The 15,902-nt window shown below is 33.7% G+C and overlaps 1 protein-coding gene across 1 annotated transcript in view; it reads left to right on the top strand.

The window, feature by feature from the left end:
• Positions 1 to 460: 460 nt before the first annotated feature.
• Positions 461 to 15,902, top strand: part of LOC128155466 (low-density lipoprotein receptor-related protein 1-like) — a 40,999-nt gene continuing 25,557 nt past the window's right edge. The window contains exons 1-21 of the mRNA XM_052817172.1: positions 461 to 469; positions 845 to 848; positions 1,113 to 1,581; positions 2,188 to 2,341; positions 3,768 to 3,915; positions 4,108 to 4,218; positions 4,400 to 4,654; positions 4,965 to 5,113; positions 5,238 to 5,422; positions 5,984 to 6,089; positions 6,263 to 6,401; positions 6,714 to 6,833; positions 7,272 to 7,508; positions 8,594 to 8,789; positions 9,659 to 9,783; positions 9,867 to 10,023; positions 10,426 to 10,541; positions 11,200 to 11,325; positions 11,428 to 11,598; positions 12,363 to 12,480; positions 13,291 to 13,508. Of these exons, the coding sequence (XP_052673132.1) occupies positions 461 to 469; positions 845 to 848; positions 1,113 to 1,581; positions 2,188 to 2,341; positions 3,768 to 3,915; positions 4,108 to 4,218; positions 4,400 to 4,654; positions 4,965 to 5,113; positions 5,238 to 5,422; positions 5,984 to 6,089; positions 6,263 to 6,401; positions 6,714 to 6,833; positions 7,272 to 7,508; positions 8,594 to 8,789; positions 9,659 to 9,783; positions 9,867 to 10,023; positions 10,426 to 10,541; positions 11,200 to 11,325; positions 11,428 to 11,598; positions 12,363 to 12,480; positions 13,291 to 13,508 (3,313 nt within the window). The remainder of the gene's footprint in view (positions 470 to 844; positions 849 to 1,112; positions 1,582 to 2,187; positions 2,342 to 3,767; positions 3,916 to 4,107; positions 4,219 to 4,399; positions 4,655 to 4,964; positions 5,114 to 5,237; positions 5,423 to 5,983; positions 6,090 to 6,262; positions 6,402 to 6,713; positions 6,834 to 7,271; positions 7,509 to 8,593; positions 8,790 to 9,658; positions 9,784 to 9,866; positions 10,024 to 10,425; positions 10,542 to 11,199; positions 11,326 to 11,427; positions 11,599 to 12,362; positions 12,481 to 13,290; positions 13,509 to 15,902) is intronic.

The following is a 15,902-nucleotide window of genomic DNA, read 5'->3' as shown; positions in this document are numbered from 1 at the left end:
TTTAACACCATCATAAACATTCCAATTCCGGAAGAATTAAATTCAATTATCATTTTAAACACTCGATCTGGCTAAGAGTACCACAAAAAATGAATTATTTAAAAAACGTGTCAAAGAATTTTTATTCGTCATCCGGCTTTTGCAAGTTTTATGAATTTTCAATTTATTTCATTTTTTTTCAATCTCAAACGCACCTGATTGCTCTGTTGGAGCGGAATTAAAGTTTTACACTAACTAATGGTTTCCATTAAGAAAACTATAGTAAAGGACCCCTGCATATGGTGTCCTATCCAAAGAATGGGGGCAATAATTTACTCAGTTACTATTGGATTCCTTTTAACTCTTGATAAATACATGTACTTTTGTGAAGGTAAGATTATTTTATCATGTACACAACATAGTACTTATTTTCATTTAATTTATTTAACAAAGCAATAGTCCACCATTTCCAAAGTCAATAATGGTATCGGTTAGTAAATACCTGAGTTTAAAGCCAATCCTATTATGAAAAGGCCCAATGAGATAATAATGTAATGTTATAATTTCCTTGATAGTGTGTTAATGGATGCTGTCTTCTATCAGCCACGATTCCAACATTCCATTAACATGTTTTACTTTCATTTATTGAATTGTACTTTTATAGTCCATAGACAGAAATAAGGCACTCGTAATACGAATTTTATGAACGTAAAATCTAACCCTGTTTACAGTATTGTTACACAGTTTTTGACTATGGTACTTATTCTGTTTACTATGTGAATGATGAACGAATCCTTATTTTATTTCAAAGGAATGTCCGAAGTACTCTCATTCATTTTAGTGTGGAACTTTATTTTTTATTTAGGAAAGTACACATTCACATAATTGTCATTGCGTTTGAGGAAAATATTATTTGAAATCAAATAATGGGCCATATTATTCATACATATTTTTTATTCAGATTATACATTGTTCAGTAACTGTTGACGTTGCAGCGGGTTTGGTACATGTAGGCTGTTCACACTATACCACGTTTAGCGACATTTATATATTTGTTATATAGAAAATTCGACAAAATGACTGCTTACCCTAATTAAATTTAAGAAACATATCTACTCCAACTGCAACATGAGCTCGGAATTTGGGTTATGTTTTGGTCCTTTCAGTTGTGAAAGAAAAAGGGATCATATATGGAGTTAATGACCCGCCAGCTTTGTTCAACTTGGCTCCAATACCCCAGACCCAGACGGATCTGAAATATACAAGTTACCCTCTGAGTGGGTATGTGAATGTTCGAAGTTTAGCAGTGGACCCAAAGCAAGGCGTCGTCTTCGTGGCCTCCCAGTCCAACATCCACGCTGTCCACAACTACAGCCTACAGCAAAGCGACTCGTCTGCTTCATACACCGTGTTCGAGGGGAAATCGGACGATCCAGGGGAAATAGCCTTTGATTACCTATCCAACAACTTGTATTGGTGCGACTCACGTCTGAACTGGGTTGCCATGAAACCGGCTTACGGCGACAATTCGTCTTTTTACAGAGTACTGGTTCAGGACAACTTGAACAAACCGGAAGGACTCGCTTTGGATCCCGTGGATGGGTAAACTAGAAAAAAAGCTTTGAGTTTCATAACCTTTTGAATACTTGACGATAATTTTGAGATACTTGATATTGTGTAGTAAGAATCTGAATGAACCCTCATTCCGTGTAATGTAAATTAAACTGCAATATACAGTTTTTGAAAATGTTTGATTAATTCAAGTTTTCTACACTTTACAGACGATTATGTGAACTTATACGTATATATTTATTTCTTTTTAAATATACGCGGAATCTCTGTTGAACCAGGTTTATAACTGTTATGCAGAGTACAGATAATAAACCTTAATTCACAACGATACAACTTTATGTCTTAAAACAATAATCTTTACACATTAAGTACTTTAATTTTGATTGTGGATTATATTTACGAGCGAGATTTTAGAACTACCGATATAACCCGACTCAGAGAATCATAGATGTTTTCTGAAAATGCTAACTTTATCTGAATTTTTGAATTATTACACTTTTTGTACAAAAACAAATTTCAACTAATTATAAATGGATTCTTAATTAATTTAATGTACATTTGTCTGCTTACAAATATCTTCACTTACTGTAAAGATGTACCAAGACTCTTTATAGCATACTCCTTTTCATGTAACAGGTTCATGTTCTTTTCTGACAACAACCCAAATGGCCGCATAACCAGAGCTTCACTGGATGGAAGGAACGCCACAGTGATCGTATACCGAGGACTGGTTCGCGTCTCTTCTCTTACTGTTGACCCAGACAACGACCTCCTGCTGTGGGCAGACACAGTGCGGTTCACGGTGGAGATGTGCCAGTATGACGGGTCCCAGAGGAGGGTGGTCCGAAGGGCTAACCTGGTCTCATTTGCAGGGTTACAGTTCTACCAGGTAAGATCACGTGATGTAATAATACCCAGTACTCAGTAGGACGGGTCCCAGAGGAGGGTGGTCCAAAGGACTAACCTTGTCCCATTTGCAGGGTTACAGTTCTACCAGGTAAGATCACATAATGTAATAATACCCAGTACTCAGTAGGACGGGTCCCACAGGAGGGTGGTCCGAAAGTCTAATTTCGTCTCAATGGAAGGATAGAAGTTCTACCAGGTAAGACCACGTGGTGTGATTTTACCCAATGCTCAGTGTGATGGATACTACAAGAGGGTGGTCCGAAGGTCTAATTTCGGTAGAAGTTCTTGTAGGTAAGATCAGTGATGTAATAGGGCCCAATAGTTAGTATGACGATTCTATCAAGATAGTGGTCCGGAGGACTAACCTTGCTACTAAAGAAGAATTACAGATCTACCAGGTAAGACCACGTGATGTGATTATACCCAATGACCAGTATGACAGGTCCCAGAGGAGGGTGGTCCGAAGGATTAACTTGTCACAAAGGAAGGATCACAGTTCCGCTAGGTAAGACCACGTTCTGTAATAATACTCAATAAATGATTAGATTATTTACCTTTACCTTGGCTATTCATGCCAAGTCAGATTATAATACCTATTTAATTAAAAAGCAATAGTAGTCAATTCGAACAAATAATTACAGTGTTTGTGTCATATATCACTGTGTTGTATGTTTCCTTTAAAGTTTATAGATCTGTTTATATTATGAAACAAAACACTGCAAATCTCACTTCAGGTACAATATTACAAACTTAGCCTTATAAATGTTTTCTACAACTTACAAGAAAAGGAATATTCATGGTGGTTTTCACAGAAACTCATAGATACATATTTGATTTATAACCAACAGAATATTTATGAATAATAGAAGTAACACATTGACTGTTCTGATTTAATGGACGTATATTATAGTTAACCAAGATGGAAGTACCGGTGACATTAATGATAATTTCAATATTATTGACTGATAAGTAGTTTTAAAAAAGTGAGAATACGATTATTTGGCTATTCTGATATTATATTATACAGTATTGTTAAGTGAGATGAAACTAACATCATTTGTTTGTTTTGTTTTTGACCGTTTTGTGACGAATGCCTTCTGAAATAATAAAATAAAGTAATGCAAACATAGATGAGAATTTGTTATATTTTTGACTAGTCTGTAATGAATGCCTTATTTTACCAAATATTTACACATGAATAAGTTAATGTCGACAGAACATGGGTTAATATTTTGATAAACATTATCCACACATCTAACACACCAACAAGTTAAACAGATAGATACACCTCTAACTTATCTTCACAGAATGTTCTACACGTGGTTGATCCCGGAAATAGGTTTGTTCGTGGACTCGACATGCTGTCGGGGGTATTGGTATACGATTCTTACTTTACGATGGGAACTCCTACAACTCTTGCTGTTTATGACACAGAAAATGTCCCGAGCATCCTCGGTATGTCAAATAAACATGGTATTGTATAACATTCAGAATCTATAAAAAAATAAAATTGGATTTAACCTTACGAAGGCATAAGAGTCCATTAAATATATCTCATAAGTCGTTTCTGATTTTGCGAACACAAGAATAACGTTAAACCACTTAACTGTGTGAAGTTGTAATTCCATTTGAATTCATATCCAAAAGATCCCTGCTCCTTAGAACAGTGTGGACAAATCTGTGTGAACACTCCATCAGGTCCGGTCTGTCTATGCTACGAAGGACACGACCTGGCCGAGGACGGAAGATCTTGTTTAGGTATTCTTAATGTTTTTCTTTGAAAATAAAAGACATACATAGTCCCTAAACTGCATTACCATCCCAGGTAGTAGTACATAGGAAATGGTTAGCATTAAATGCAAAGAAAATATATATACAATATTGAATTCTAAAATTTTGAAACAGCAACCTGAATAATAAATTAAATTTTCTTTTGTAGAGAGGTCTTTGTTTTATAGTAAAGGTTTTATAATAAGCCATGAAAACACTTTTGAGATGTTCGAAATTTCATCAGTCAATGGAATTGTGAAAAGTTCCCCACAGCTGAAAGACCCAGAAGCAATTATCCATTCATTTGTAGTCAACGCAGACAAAGAACTTATTTACTACATTGACAGCAAGAACAATGTTTTGAAAGAACTGGATATAAAAACCCAGCAAATCCAAACCCTTACAGCAATTAGTAATGGAAAAAGTAAGTCTTTTTTTCAATCATTATGCGTGAGCTAACATTTGATTTTTTAAACACAATTACATGATTCTATAATTACCGTGTAGCAAATGATTTTTTAAAAAGTTCGTATATGTTTATTTGTTTTGTGAATACATAGAAATTCTTTATTTTAGCCGTCAAAATTGAAACTGTGTTATCTTGAATAGTGGATAAATTAAAATTTGCCAAAATAACGAGCACCAGCTATACACTTTTACCTAATATCTCAAAATCTCCAAATACCACAACAACCAAAACAAAAGAACGGTTTTGTAATTGATGACAGGTTTAGTTTTGGACTGGTATCGGGGTATATTGGGTTGGATCGATGTTGAATCCTGGGAAATTATTGCATTCAGTCTGAATTCAGAAAACATGACAACAATTTATACGGGACTCCCTCCAATAGAATCTATGGCAGTGGATCCCCATGATGGGTTGGTAAATATAATGTAATCAAAATGATAGAATTAAGAGATATACAAATATTTTTACCAAATACTGTACTTGTCAAGATGTTGCATTCAAAATAAAGATATTAAGATATAACCTTACATTGTATTAGAACAATGTTGTTTTTATCTCACAAAGAAGTAAACCTTCTCAATACAGGAAGCTGTTTTGGATATCTGGTATGTCACCGTCGACCATTATGTGCGGACAGTGGAATGGTTCGTCACCAAAGTCGCTGTTGACTTCTGCTGAAGTTTTCTCTCCAAGAGGACTCAACTTTGATGTTACGAATGATAGGTTATATACTTTAGTTTGAAAGTTTGAAAATGAAATTCTGCTAGAGAACAAATTCTGAATGGTGCTTCTTATCTTTTTAAAGATATTGAAATTGAGAGATGTCAGCAATTAGATCAAAATAAAAAAAAATTTAACAGTTTACTGGATTTCTCTATGTAAACATATCAACAAAGTTTTTAAATCTTTTTTTTCTTATTATGGAGTGAACAACGTAGATTTACATGTATTTTAATACAAGTTAGAAGAGGATTTAAATTATGTACCAAACTATGATTAAATTCCATTTCTAAAGCATATGTTTAGTTTCTTGGTTATTGCTTAAAATTCTAAAACTTTTTGTTTTTCGTTTTCATTTTTTGTTATATATCATGACTGGACTGTTTATTTATGTATATGACGGTTAATATCTGAACATCGAGTGTTCTAGACGGATCCGGACAGACCATCAACTATTATATTTTAAAGATATGAATAATTTTATCTAAAACTGTATATACATGTAAGAAATACAGATAACCAACACGTAATATTTTTATAAAAACATTTTTTTCTACAACATAGGTTGTTCTGGATTGATGGATCTTTAATAATGAGCTGTAAAAACAACGGTTTGGATCTTCAAACGCACAGTTTAGCAATTGATGCCAAAGAATTATTCTCCTACAAGGTTTGTTGTCTAAATATCACATCATATAAAAACAACAGAACTAAACTGTACTTCAATTTCATTTAAATGTTTGATTCAAAGCTGAAAGGTCTTTATTTATACTATGTCAAAACAAAATATCATGAAGAGTCATAATTTTCTTTCAAAAATCTTCAAAAATGTTTTTTGAACAGAATTTGTTTGTTTGGATGAACGACAACCAGCTATATTTTGGACTTCAAAGCACCAATAGATATTACGGCTATATCAATATTTTGAGGAAAGCTACACATGTTGCTATTTATGATTCTCTTCTGCAGAGAAACCTTACAGGTACTGTTTAAATTTTACGTTCATGTCCATGTCTTTATGATGTTTTTCTTTCACAATTGTATAAAGCGCCAATTTGTTGTCGTTTTCCATAGCGTAATATCTCAATTAAAGAAATGTACTTAGTAATTACCGATTTTCAAAATATTTTTATTTTTGTAATAATTTATAAAACCATCAACTAGAATTAATAGCTGATTATGCAGAGTTTTTGCTTATCTTAAAAGTATGAGCAAACAGCACTTTTCCCAAAAATTATTCCATATGATTTAATAATTTTTTTCTCTCTTCATTATATGGACATAATAATTGCAGGTTCTTGTCAAATTGCAAACGGAGGATGTGAGGATATATGTGTACCATTGGTGGACGGACGCATGTGTGACTGCGATATTGGACTTCACCTACAGAACGACTCTCAAACATGCAAAAACGGTAGCTCTTTTTATGTTATGTATAATTTCATACCTACAAAATTATTTACGGTTGAAAGTGTATAAAAGATAGCTTATATTAGCATCAAAGATGAAACAAATTGAACCAACTTTGCTGTAATGTTACTGTTAGAAGTTACGTTTTCCTTTTTTGGAGGAAAAGTAAAGTGAACTCTAAAGTGAAGATTAAACGATGCATTGACAGATCTAGACCAATGTTTATTCATTCATTTTTCACCTGTCACTTAAAAAACGATGATGTTTCAATGAAGACCCTATAATTTTCAAAACTTTTGCACTCATAATATTATACAGCTGGTGTTTAGGCTTTGAGAGATGCATTCTAAAATACCTTTATAAGTACGTGAACAAGTCGCTTAAATCTACATTTGTTTATCAATAATAATTTATATTGTGCACTTTGTCATCATTCTATCAGTGCTTTATGACGACAATTTCATTCTTGCGGCCGACCGAATCCACGACCGAATAATTCAAGTTGACATCGAGAGCGGTAATTTGGTAAAAATACCAGTTAAGGTGGTTGGTGTTACTGGAGTTGCTTATGAAAAATCCACCGGCACCATCTTTTACACAACTTCTAAGGATTTGTTTTCTGCCAGAGTCGGTTCGATTTCCCTGCGTGGAGACAGAGACCCCGTGACTTATGCCACAGGTAACACGTTGTCACGCCTAAACTTTTGTGAACCAATATAAGGGTTGTTCAATATGTAATATGTATTGTATGGTATTTTAAAAACATTCGTCTTAAATAGTGAAATGAATTTTACATCCCTTCAAAGCACTCTCTTCGGTTTAAAATACACAGCAATCTATTTTCTGAAATGAGTCACGGTACGCTGATTTAGATGTAATTCTAAAGCACTGACTGATGGCTGATGGCTTATCGGAACGACGACCAGGGCTGCGTTCAAGATCGTAGCTGCTACGCAGTGCTACGTAGTTGAAAGGTAAGCTAGCATAGCCGCTACGTAGATATTCGTAGCGTAAATATTATATGCTAAGCATCAAATTCAAGATGGCCAACTTAGTTACCACTTCGAACAAACATGAAATTTATTTATTTAGTGATATTTTGTTCACCCCTTAAGTTATAATGAATTTTAATTTTAATTTTTAATTTCTGCTTGAAATTAACTAATTTTGTCGATGTAATTCCTCTTTAGTTGAATATTTCCAACCTCAAATCTGATACCTAGCGGCTATCCAAGCGGTCCGTTTAATAGACCTAGATATCTTCGACATAGCGGCTAGGCTAGCTGCTACGATCTTGAACGCAGCCCAGATGAGGACTTTTTTAGTTTTATAAAAAGAAAAAAACCCGTTTGAAAGGTATCGAATTAGGGGTATTCAAGAGTATCATCATCCATGAAGTCCTGCGATGTTACGCTGTGGTACAAAACACATTACATATCCAACAACCCAGATATTTTTTGTTCAGGGTTTGCAAACAAAAACATTGCAAAATGTATATATACCTCTTTCGAATAAGAGCATCACAATTTTCACTTGCAACCCCCCCCCCCCCCGCCACCCCACCCCCCTCCGCTATACTGCCAACGTTTAGTGAATTAGATACCATCGAAAATATATAAAGATAAAAAAAATAAGATAAAAATTCAGAATGAATTTGAATGCTGTCACCCTTGATTTTTTCAATCGAAACAAACAAACAAACAATCAACCAAACGCAAAAATCCAAAACAAAACAATGAAAAATCTATTTCCTTTTAAAACTAGGCTTCCAATATTCTGAAAGTTTGGCGCTCGATCACTCCACTGGAAACGTCTTCTTTGCGGCAGTGATGACACCAGGCCAGGTGACGTCAACAGGCCAGGATTTCATCAGAGTTATTCACCGAAAGTTGCTTCTTCAGAAAACTTTGTTGGAAAATCTTGATCGGCCTAGAAGCATTGCTCTCTTTTCGTCCAAAGGGTTTGTTTGTTAACGTTTATATAGTCATCTGCCAATGTAAGTCGTTTTGAAGTTCATTTTTAAATAGCGAAAAATAGTTTTTAATTATTTTGAGGTGTGGTCCCTTGGCTGGCCAGTTTATTTGTTAATTATTTCTGCGGAAGTCTTGGACAATTCCAGCCCTATGTACAGGTGCATTATCATCCTGAATTATGTAGTAATCATTTCCTTTAAACTGCTTGTTGCGTGAAAGTACAATATCTCTCGTTATAAGATAATTTATCCAAAGTTTTCATACAATGCCTCCTTGTAGTCCTCGAAAATATCCTTATCTCTCTCATTCTAAATTTCTTTTGCCGTCTTGGTAAATTTTTGTATCTATTTCGCTGAGAATACCGCTAAAGAAAGCTGTAACGGTACTTTGCTTTAAGCCAGACATTCTGGCAATGTTAATCTTTTTTGACTGGCATCATTAAGTCATAAAGAGCGAGCAGATATGCTTGCTTTCCGATCGTTTGTCAACTATTTCCCTTTCGACATATCTTTCTTAACGTTGTGGTTTTCTCAAAATTAACAGACGACAACGATATGACATAAAAATGACGTATACATGTAGATTCACATGAAAATTGTTAAAGAACTTGGGGATTTCAGTTTTCAAAGAGCTGATGATAATTTTTTTTGTTAAAAACAATATTGTTTTTGTTTGTATTTGGCGGACATTTTCATATTTTACGAATACTTTTGGTGGATGACTGTACCATATACACTATCAAATTTCTATTAAAATTACCGGTGCTTGCTTGTTCAATGCATACAAATACAAAAAACTAGAATTCTTGTGTGTTTTATCTATTCTTTGCAATTGTTAATACTTCAATTACCTTCAGATTGATTTTCTGGACAGAAGTGGAAGTGGAACGTATTGGTAAAGCTTTCATGGATGGAACATCTAAGAAATATATTATCACAAATAAAATTCGCTGGCCAAATGGTGTAGCTATAGATTTTACTGGTAAATAATCAATTATTTTTATTTCAAACCTTGAATAATTTATGAACTCTAATTATATTTAAGTCGAATATTTTTTTCTTAAGCGGAAAGGCTGTACTGGACTGACGGTTTTAACGAAATCGTGGAGTCCTCGGATTTAAACGGTGGGGATAGGAGAGTTGTATATAACGACAAGTATGCTCATCTTAGGAGTATCGCTATAGATGAACAGTTTATATACTACACAGGATATAATCGTCAGTAAGGTTTTTTTTTTTAAATTTCTTATCACTGTGATATCAATGTGATCTTAAAACAACGAAATTCTGCAGACTACTATGTATGATTTCTGCAATTGGTTGTCAACATCAACCGTTTAAGGTTTAAATGATTTTAGAAAAATAGCAATACATTAAAGATCCTTTTTAAGAGGAATTTTTCAATTAGTTTATTGGTCTATATTCTGTATGAATGTATTGTGACCTCAAGGAAAAATGTTTTAAATACAATACATACCCCAAAACCAATGACATCATTTTAACATATGTTTATTATCTTATAAAACTTTTATGTAATGTATATGAGATTGATATTGAGCGAAATCTATGGAAAAATACCAGTCCTAAGGATTAATAAGCATTATTATTTTACTTTCTTTTACAGACGAATAATGAAGGTAGATAAGACCTCAGAAAGAAGAACCAAATTCATGGATAGTTATCCCGAACTCAATGTCTTAGTTGGACTTCAAGTTTATTCAGACAATTACACTATTGACGGTAATATCCCTGTTAGAATGAGCACTTTTCATATCATTTGAGATTTTTGAAATACCAGGGTACTTGGAATAAATTTGAATGGCTAATTAGGTCTTGCAGTAGCATTTTAAAGATTTATGGTGCAAAATGCCCTATTTTTTCATTTTGATGAGCCTTAACATAATTCATAAATATGTCATCAACTAGTTATCAAAACTCAATTTTGTTAGTAATTCTCTGCTTAGGTATATAGCTAAAAATCATTGACACAGCTTTGATAATTGATGCTTACAAGCTGAAATCAGCGAGTGATTTTTGATCATGGACACAGTTTTGATCATTGTTCCCTACAAGCCGTAGACAGCGAGTGTCATTTATCATGAACACAGCTTGAATCTTTGCTGCTTACAAGTTGTAGACAGCGAGTAATCATTAAGAAATCATTGACCGTGGACTTTTAATCAGTATTGTTTAAAATCTGTAGAAACCGAGTTATAGTTGATCATGGACACAGTTTTGACCATTTTTATTTACTAGCTTTAGGCAGCGATTGATAATTGATCATGGACACGGCTTCCATCACTGCTGCTTACTAAAAATCTCATACATTTTATATGATTAAACATGTAAATATTGAAATCATATACATTACTCAAATGATTTACTTACGATTTTGTAGTAAATCCTCTATGTTCGGGAAATAATGGACTTTGTAGCACGTTCTGTTTTCCAACACCCACCGGAAGAACATGTGGTTGTCAAGACAACACAGAACTTCTTTCAGATCAGAAAACTTGCGAAGGGGGTAAACAAATGTTTATGATCAACAAGAGGAAAGCCAGTTTGTATTTTTTTTATAAATGCATACAAAAGCATCATATGAATAATATAAATATTTAATTCTCAGTTTCCGTCTGTCCAACATCCCTGACAAATTTACAGTTACTGGACTGTGGGGCATATTCCGGACAAACATGTGAATTTGAATGCAAGAACGGCCTCCATAGAACAAACAATATATCCTTGAAATGTAACGCTTTGGGTCTATGGGAACCAGACCCCGATTCAATTTGCATAGGTAATTATTTAATAAATGATACTTTAGAATTCCTCTGTGTTTATTTAACATTGGACTGCTATTATCAATTCTAAATATCCGAAAACTATTACTAGTTTATCGCGTTTAATTTCAGAGTTACTATGTCCGTCTATTCTGTTGAATGCTGTCTTGGACTTTGGCTGTACTCGAAGAATCGGGGAAGCTTGTAAATTTATCTGCAAGGAAAACTATATCCCACTATTTTCAGAAAATATTGTCTGCTCTGAAAAAGGAGTATGGAGACTTCAGAATTCGACAGAATTTTGTACAAGTAAGACCCTAAGACTATAAGAGGTATATTAAGAGATTCGTTGTTGTGTATTCTGAACTAAAGTGGGAAATTTGATCGTATTATCTTTTGAAATCAAAAAGTATATTTTAGATAACGCCAAATTTCTTGTTAATCTTTTTTTAGTGTAAAGGTTATTGAGTTATACCAGCTATAAGAAACGCTCGATTATATTTTTGTTTTGCCCTAAAATGTTTGCTAGTTATTTTAGTTAAATAATGCAGGTTAAAATTATCTGAAGAAGACAAAACACACTGAGCTACGTTTTTACACAATTAATGCGGTTACGACATGGGATTTACAGCCAATGCTGATTCAATTAGTAATTTGTGGTGAATCGTGAATAACAATTATTGCATGAAATAGATATAAATTATTCACTTTTTGATTTCAGCGGTCTACAACTTGTTTAGTTCATTCTAGATAAACAATGATAAACTATGTATACTTGTAGCCAAGACCCCAACTTCCCAGAACTCTAATGACTCTCTGATCGCTTGGTTGGGAACAGTTGCTAGTCTTACTCTGGTCGCAGTAATTATTATCATCGTGTCCTGCAGGAAAAGGAAAAAGTAAGTCTTGTACTGCATCTGTAACTGTCATTTACACTGGAGCAGTTTGTCCATTTACCGAATTATATCGGCGACTATCAAAATAAGCAACTCTTCCTTAAGGATTACGTTTACTCAGGGTTTGAGATTTCAAAAAATATTTTTACAAAGTTCAATATCTGAAGCCCAAAGTTGTTTTAAAAACACAAAATAACAACATTATTAACAAATATCGATATTGATATCCATGATTTGTTTATTTGAGGAAGATATGGAAGATATTGAGGAAGATATGTAGCTAGCACTAATTAAAATCAATAACACTAGGCGCATCTTTAAAGTGTCGGATCTAATATTTAGATACTAAGCAGGTAAACTGAATAAATAAAGCACTAAAAATAGCTAACGACACGCACAATATATATTGTCAAATTTTCGGGACACTCAGTTCCTTCTTCAGGGGGAAAAATAACATGGTATTTTTATAAAGTTTCTTTAGAAGTTTTTACAGTAGCTCTAGATTTTATTCTTTTTGTTTTTACCCATGTTATATTCTAATGAGTAGGTATATCGAGCATCACATTGCTGTTTTTTTAGACGTTACGTGACAAAATATGATTAGACATACATGTATATAAAACCCATGAACGGACCAACTATAGCACAAGAGAGAGAGAGAGAGAGAGAGAGAGAGAGAGAGAGAGAGAGAGAGAGAGGGGTTTTTTTTTCACTACATTATAAACAGTTTTCGTTCACATTCTTAACGACGGTGTTAAATGCGACCGATCGCTCTAAAAATTAAATCTCGTTTGAACCGTTGTTTCGCTGTAGTTTGAGTGGGGAAGAGTCCGAGCGTCGGTCTAGAGACACAGCTTCTATCCCATCTTCGACCTACCATCAACAAAACAATGTGTACATTACCAACTCCGGGAGGTCATCAAGTGAATATGACAATTTAGATGAAATGATGCTCAGATATTTTAGTTACATGGAATTTGACGGGGAGTATTATTCGGAAATCAACAACGTGTTCAACTTTGACAGTACAAGTACTTCTTGAATCATTACAGGGCCATAATGATATTTTAATGTTGTTCATAGCAGCCTGTGACAATATGTCAAGACACTTGTATCCTTCTTTTTTTATATTTTCCAATAAACCATTGACATTGCTGAATTTTTGTGGACTTTTTTTTATCCAATTTTGTGATAATATTCGTCAAATATATAAAATCATTGACAGGGATGGGGAAATGGTAATATGGAACAGTTGACTTTAATTAATTAAGCAATTGATTTACTTAAAAGTAATGTGTAATTGGCAAAATTTCCAATTACATGTAATTGTAATTCCATTCATTATTTTTTAAAGGCCAATTCCCCATCCAAAGACTCATTTGAGACAAATAATTCTGATGATTTGCTTGATATCTTTCCAAAAATTTAGATATCCCCCCATGAAAATGAATGAAGTTTCATTGATTTATAGGTAAATTGTTTTGTTATATATTTAAAGGGGCATGGTCACGATTTTGGTCAAAGTTTATTTTTTCTGAATTTATTATTTACAATGCTTTAGGAATGCATTTCTAATGATCAAATGAAATATAGATGCCAGTCGATGAGTTTTAAGCAATATACAGGGCTCACAATTCTTCGTCATGTAAACAAGGCTCGTGCCCTGTTTTTGTTTACATAGGTTCAATATACCAGTAAAAAAAAATTTTCAAGCTGATTTGTCTATCTTTTTATTCATTTTAAGCATAAATAAACAGTTACTAACGATTAACATATTCATTTGAGGTCTAAAACTGGAATCTTTTACTTCAACATTCAAAATGTAAACAATCGCCTTGTCTACATAGCGAAGAATTGTAAGCTTTGTAACTCGCTTATAATTCAACAAATGACAATCAAATTTTGGTTGCCTATTTAAAAAGCCTTACTGAAGCATTGTAAACATTAAAATAAAAATAAAATAAAAAAATAATTTTTGACCAAAATCGTGACCATGCCCCTTTAAAACATCTCAATCTTTTCCTTTTGTTTTTATTGTGTTTTTATTGTGCACATGGTCATGATATTGAAGATGAGTGTGCTTTTATTTATTTAATCAGCACAGAAACATCACTATTTCATTTGTTCTCAACATTTATGAAAAAATTAATTCAGAATTCATAATGAAGGAAACTACTTTTTCGTGCCGAAGGCCCTTTTAAAAGAAAATGATGAACATTTCAATGTTATTTTTATTTGATTGGGCTTTATCCTTTAAAGATTTATTAGGTTTTGAACATATTTTGTAGGGTCCGTTAAACGATAATTCAGATTAAACAGTCAAAATAAAATGGTCTACAAAATCATGAATTCAGTTTTCCTTTCAGGTGTGTGGGAGTAAAGAAGATAATTTTTTAACATTATATGCATCAACACTTATACATCCATTTTGGCCCGACCCTAGAGTCAAATCCATACTCAAGGGGACATGAAATTTATAATGTTAGTAGAGGACTTCCTGGTAAACATAATTATGAAGTCAGTTTTTCATTCAGATGTGTGATAATGGAGAAGAAGAATTTAAAACATTATATGCATTAACACTATATTGCTATATCCCCCCCATGTCCTGAACCCCTGACCCAGGGGCCATGAATTTCACAATTTAGGTAGAGGAGTTAGTGGACATCATAACAATGTATTCAGTTTTTTTGCCCACATGTTTGGGAGTAAAGAAGAAGATTTTTTAAGATTTCATACATTTTCACTATATGGCCATATTGGCCCCACTCTAGAGCCCGAGCCCCTAACACAGGGGTCATGAATTTCACAATTATGGTAGAGGGTTTCATGGGCATCATTATCATGCAATTAGTTTTTAACAAATGTATATGGGAGCAAAGAAGAAGATTTTCTAAGATTCATTACATTTAACTATATGGCCATATAGGTCCCACCCTAGAGCCTAAACCTCTGACACAGGGGTCATGAATTTCACAATTTTGGTAGAGGGCTTCATGGACATCATAATCATGCATTTAGTTTTTAACTAATATATATTTGAGTAGAGAAGAAGATTTTCTAAGATTCAATAAATTTTTACTAAAATGGCCATATTGGCCCCACCCCAGAGCCCGAACCCCTGACCAAGGGGCCATGAATTTCATAATTTTGGTAGAGTGCTTCATTGACATTATAACCATGCAACCAGGTTTTTCCTCACATGTGTGGGTTAGAGAAAAAGGTTTTTGAAAATTTGGTTTTTTTAAATATTTGGCCCCAGCTTTTGTGCCCCGGGGGTGGTAGAGCCATGTATTTCACAATTTAGATTTCTCTTACCATAGAGATGCCTCACATGAAAAATGGTAACAAGTGAACTTGTAGATTTTAAGAAGAAGTTAAAAATTTAAAATTGTTAACACACGACGGACGACGCACGACAACGG

Source organism: Crassostrea angulata, chromosome 7, assembly GCF_025612915.1.
Source record: "Crassostrea angulata isolate pt1a10 chromosome 7, ASM2561291v2, whole genome shotgun sequence".
NCBI lineage: Eukaryota > Metazoa > Mollusca > Bivalvia > Ostreida > Ostreidae > Magallana > Magallana angulata.
Note: the sequence above shows the minus strand (reverse complement) of the source record. Positions and strands in the feature narration are given on the sequence as shown.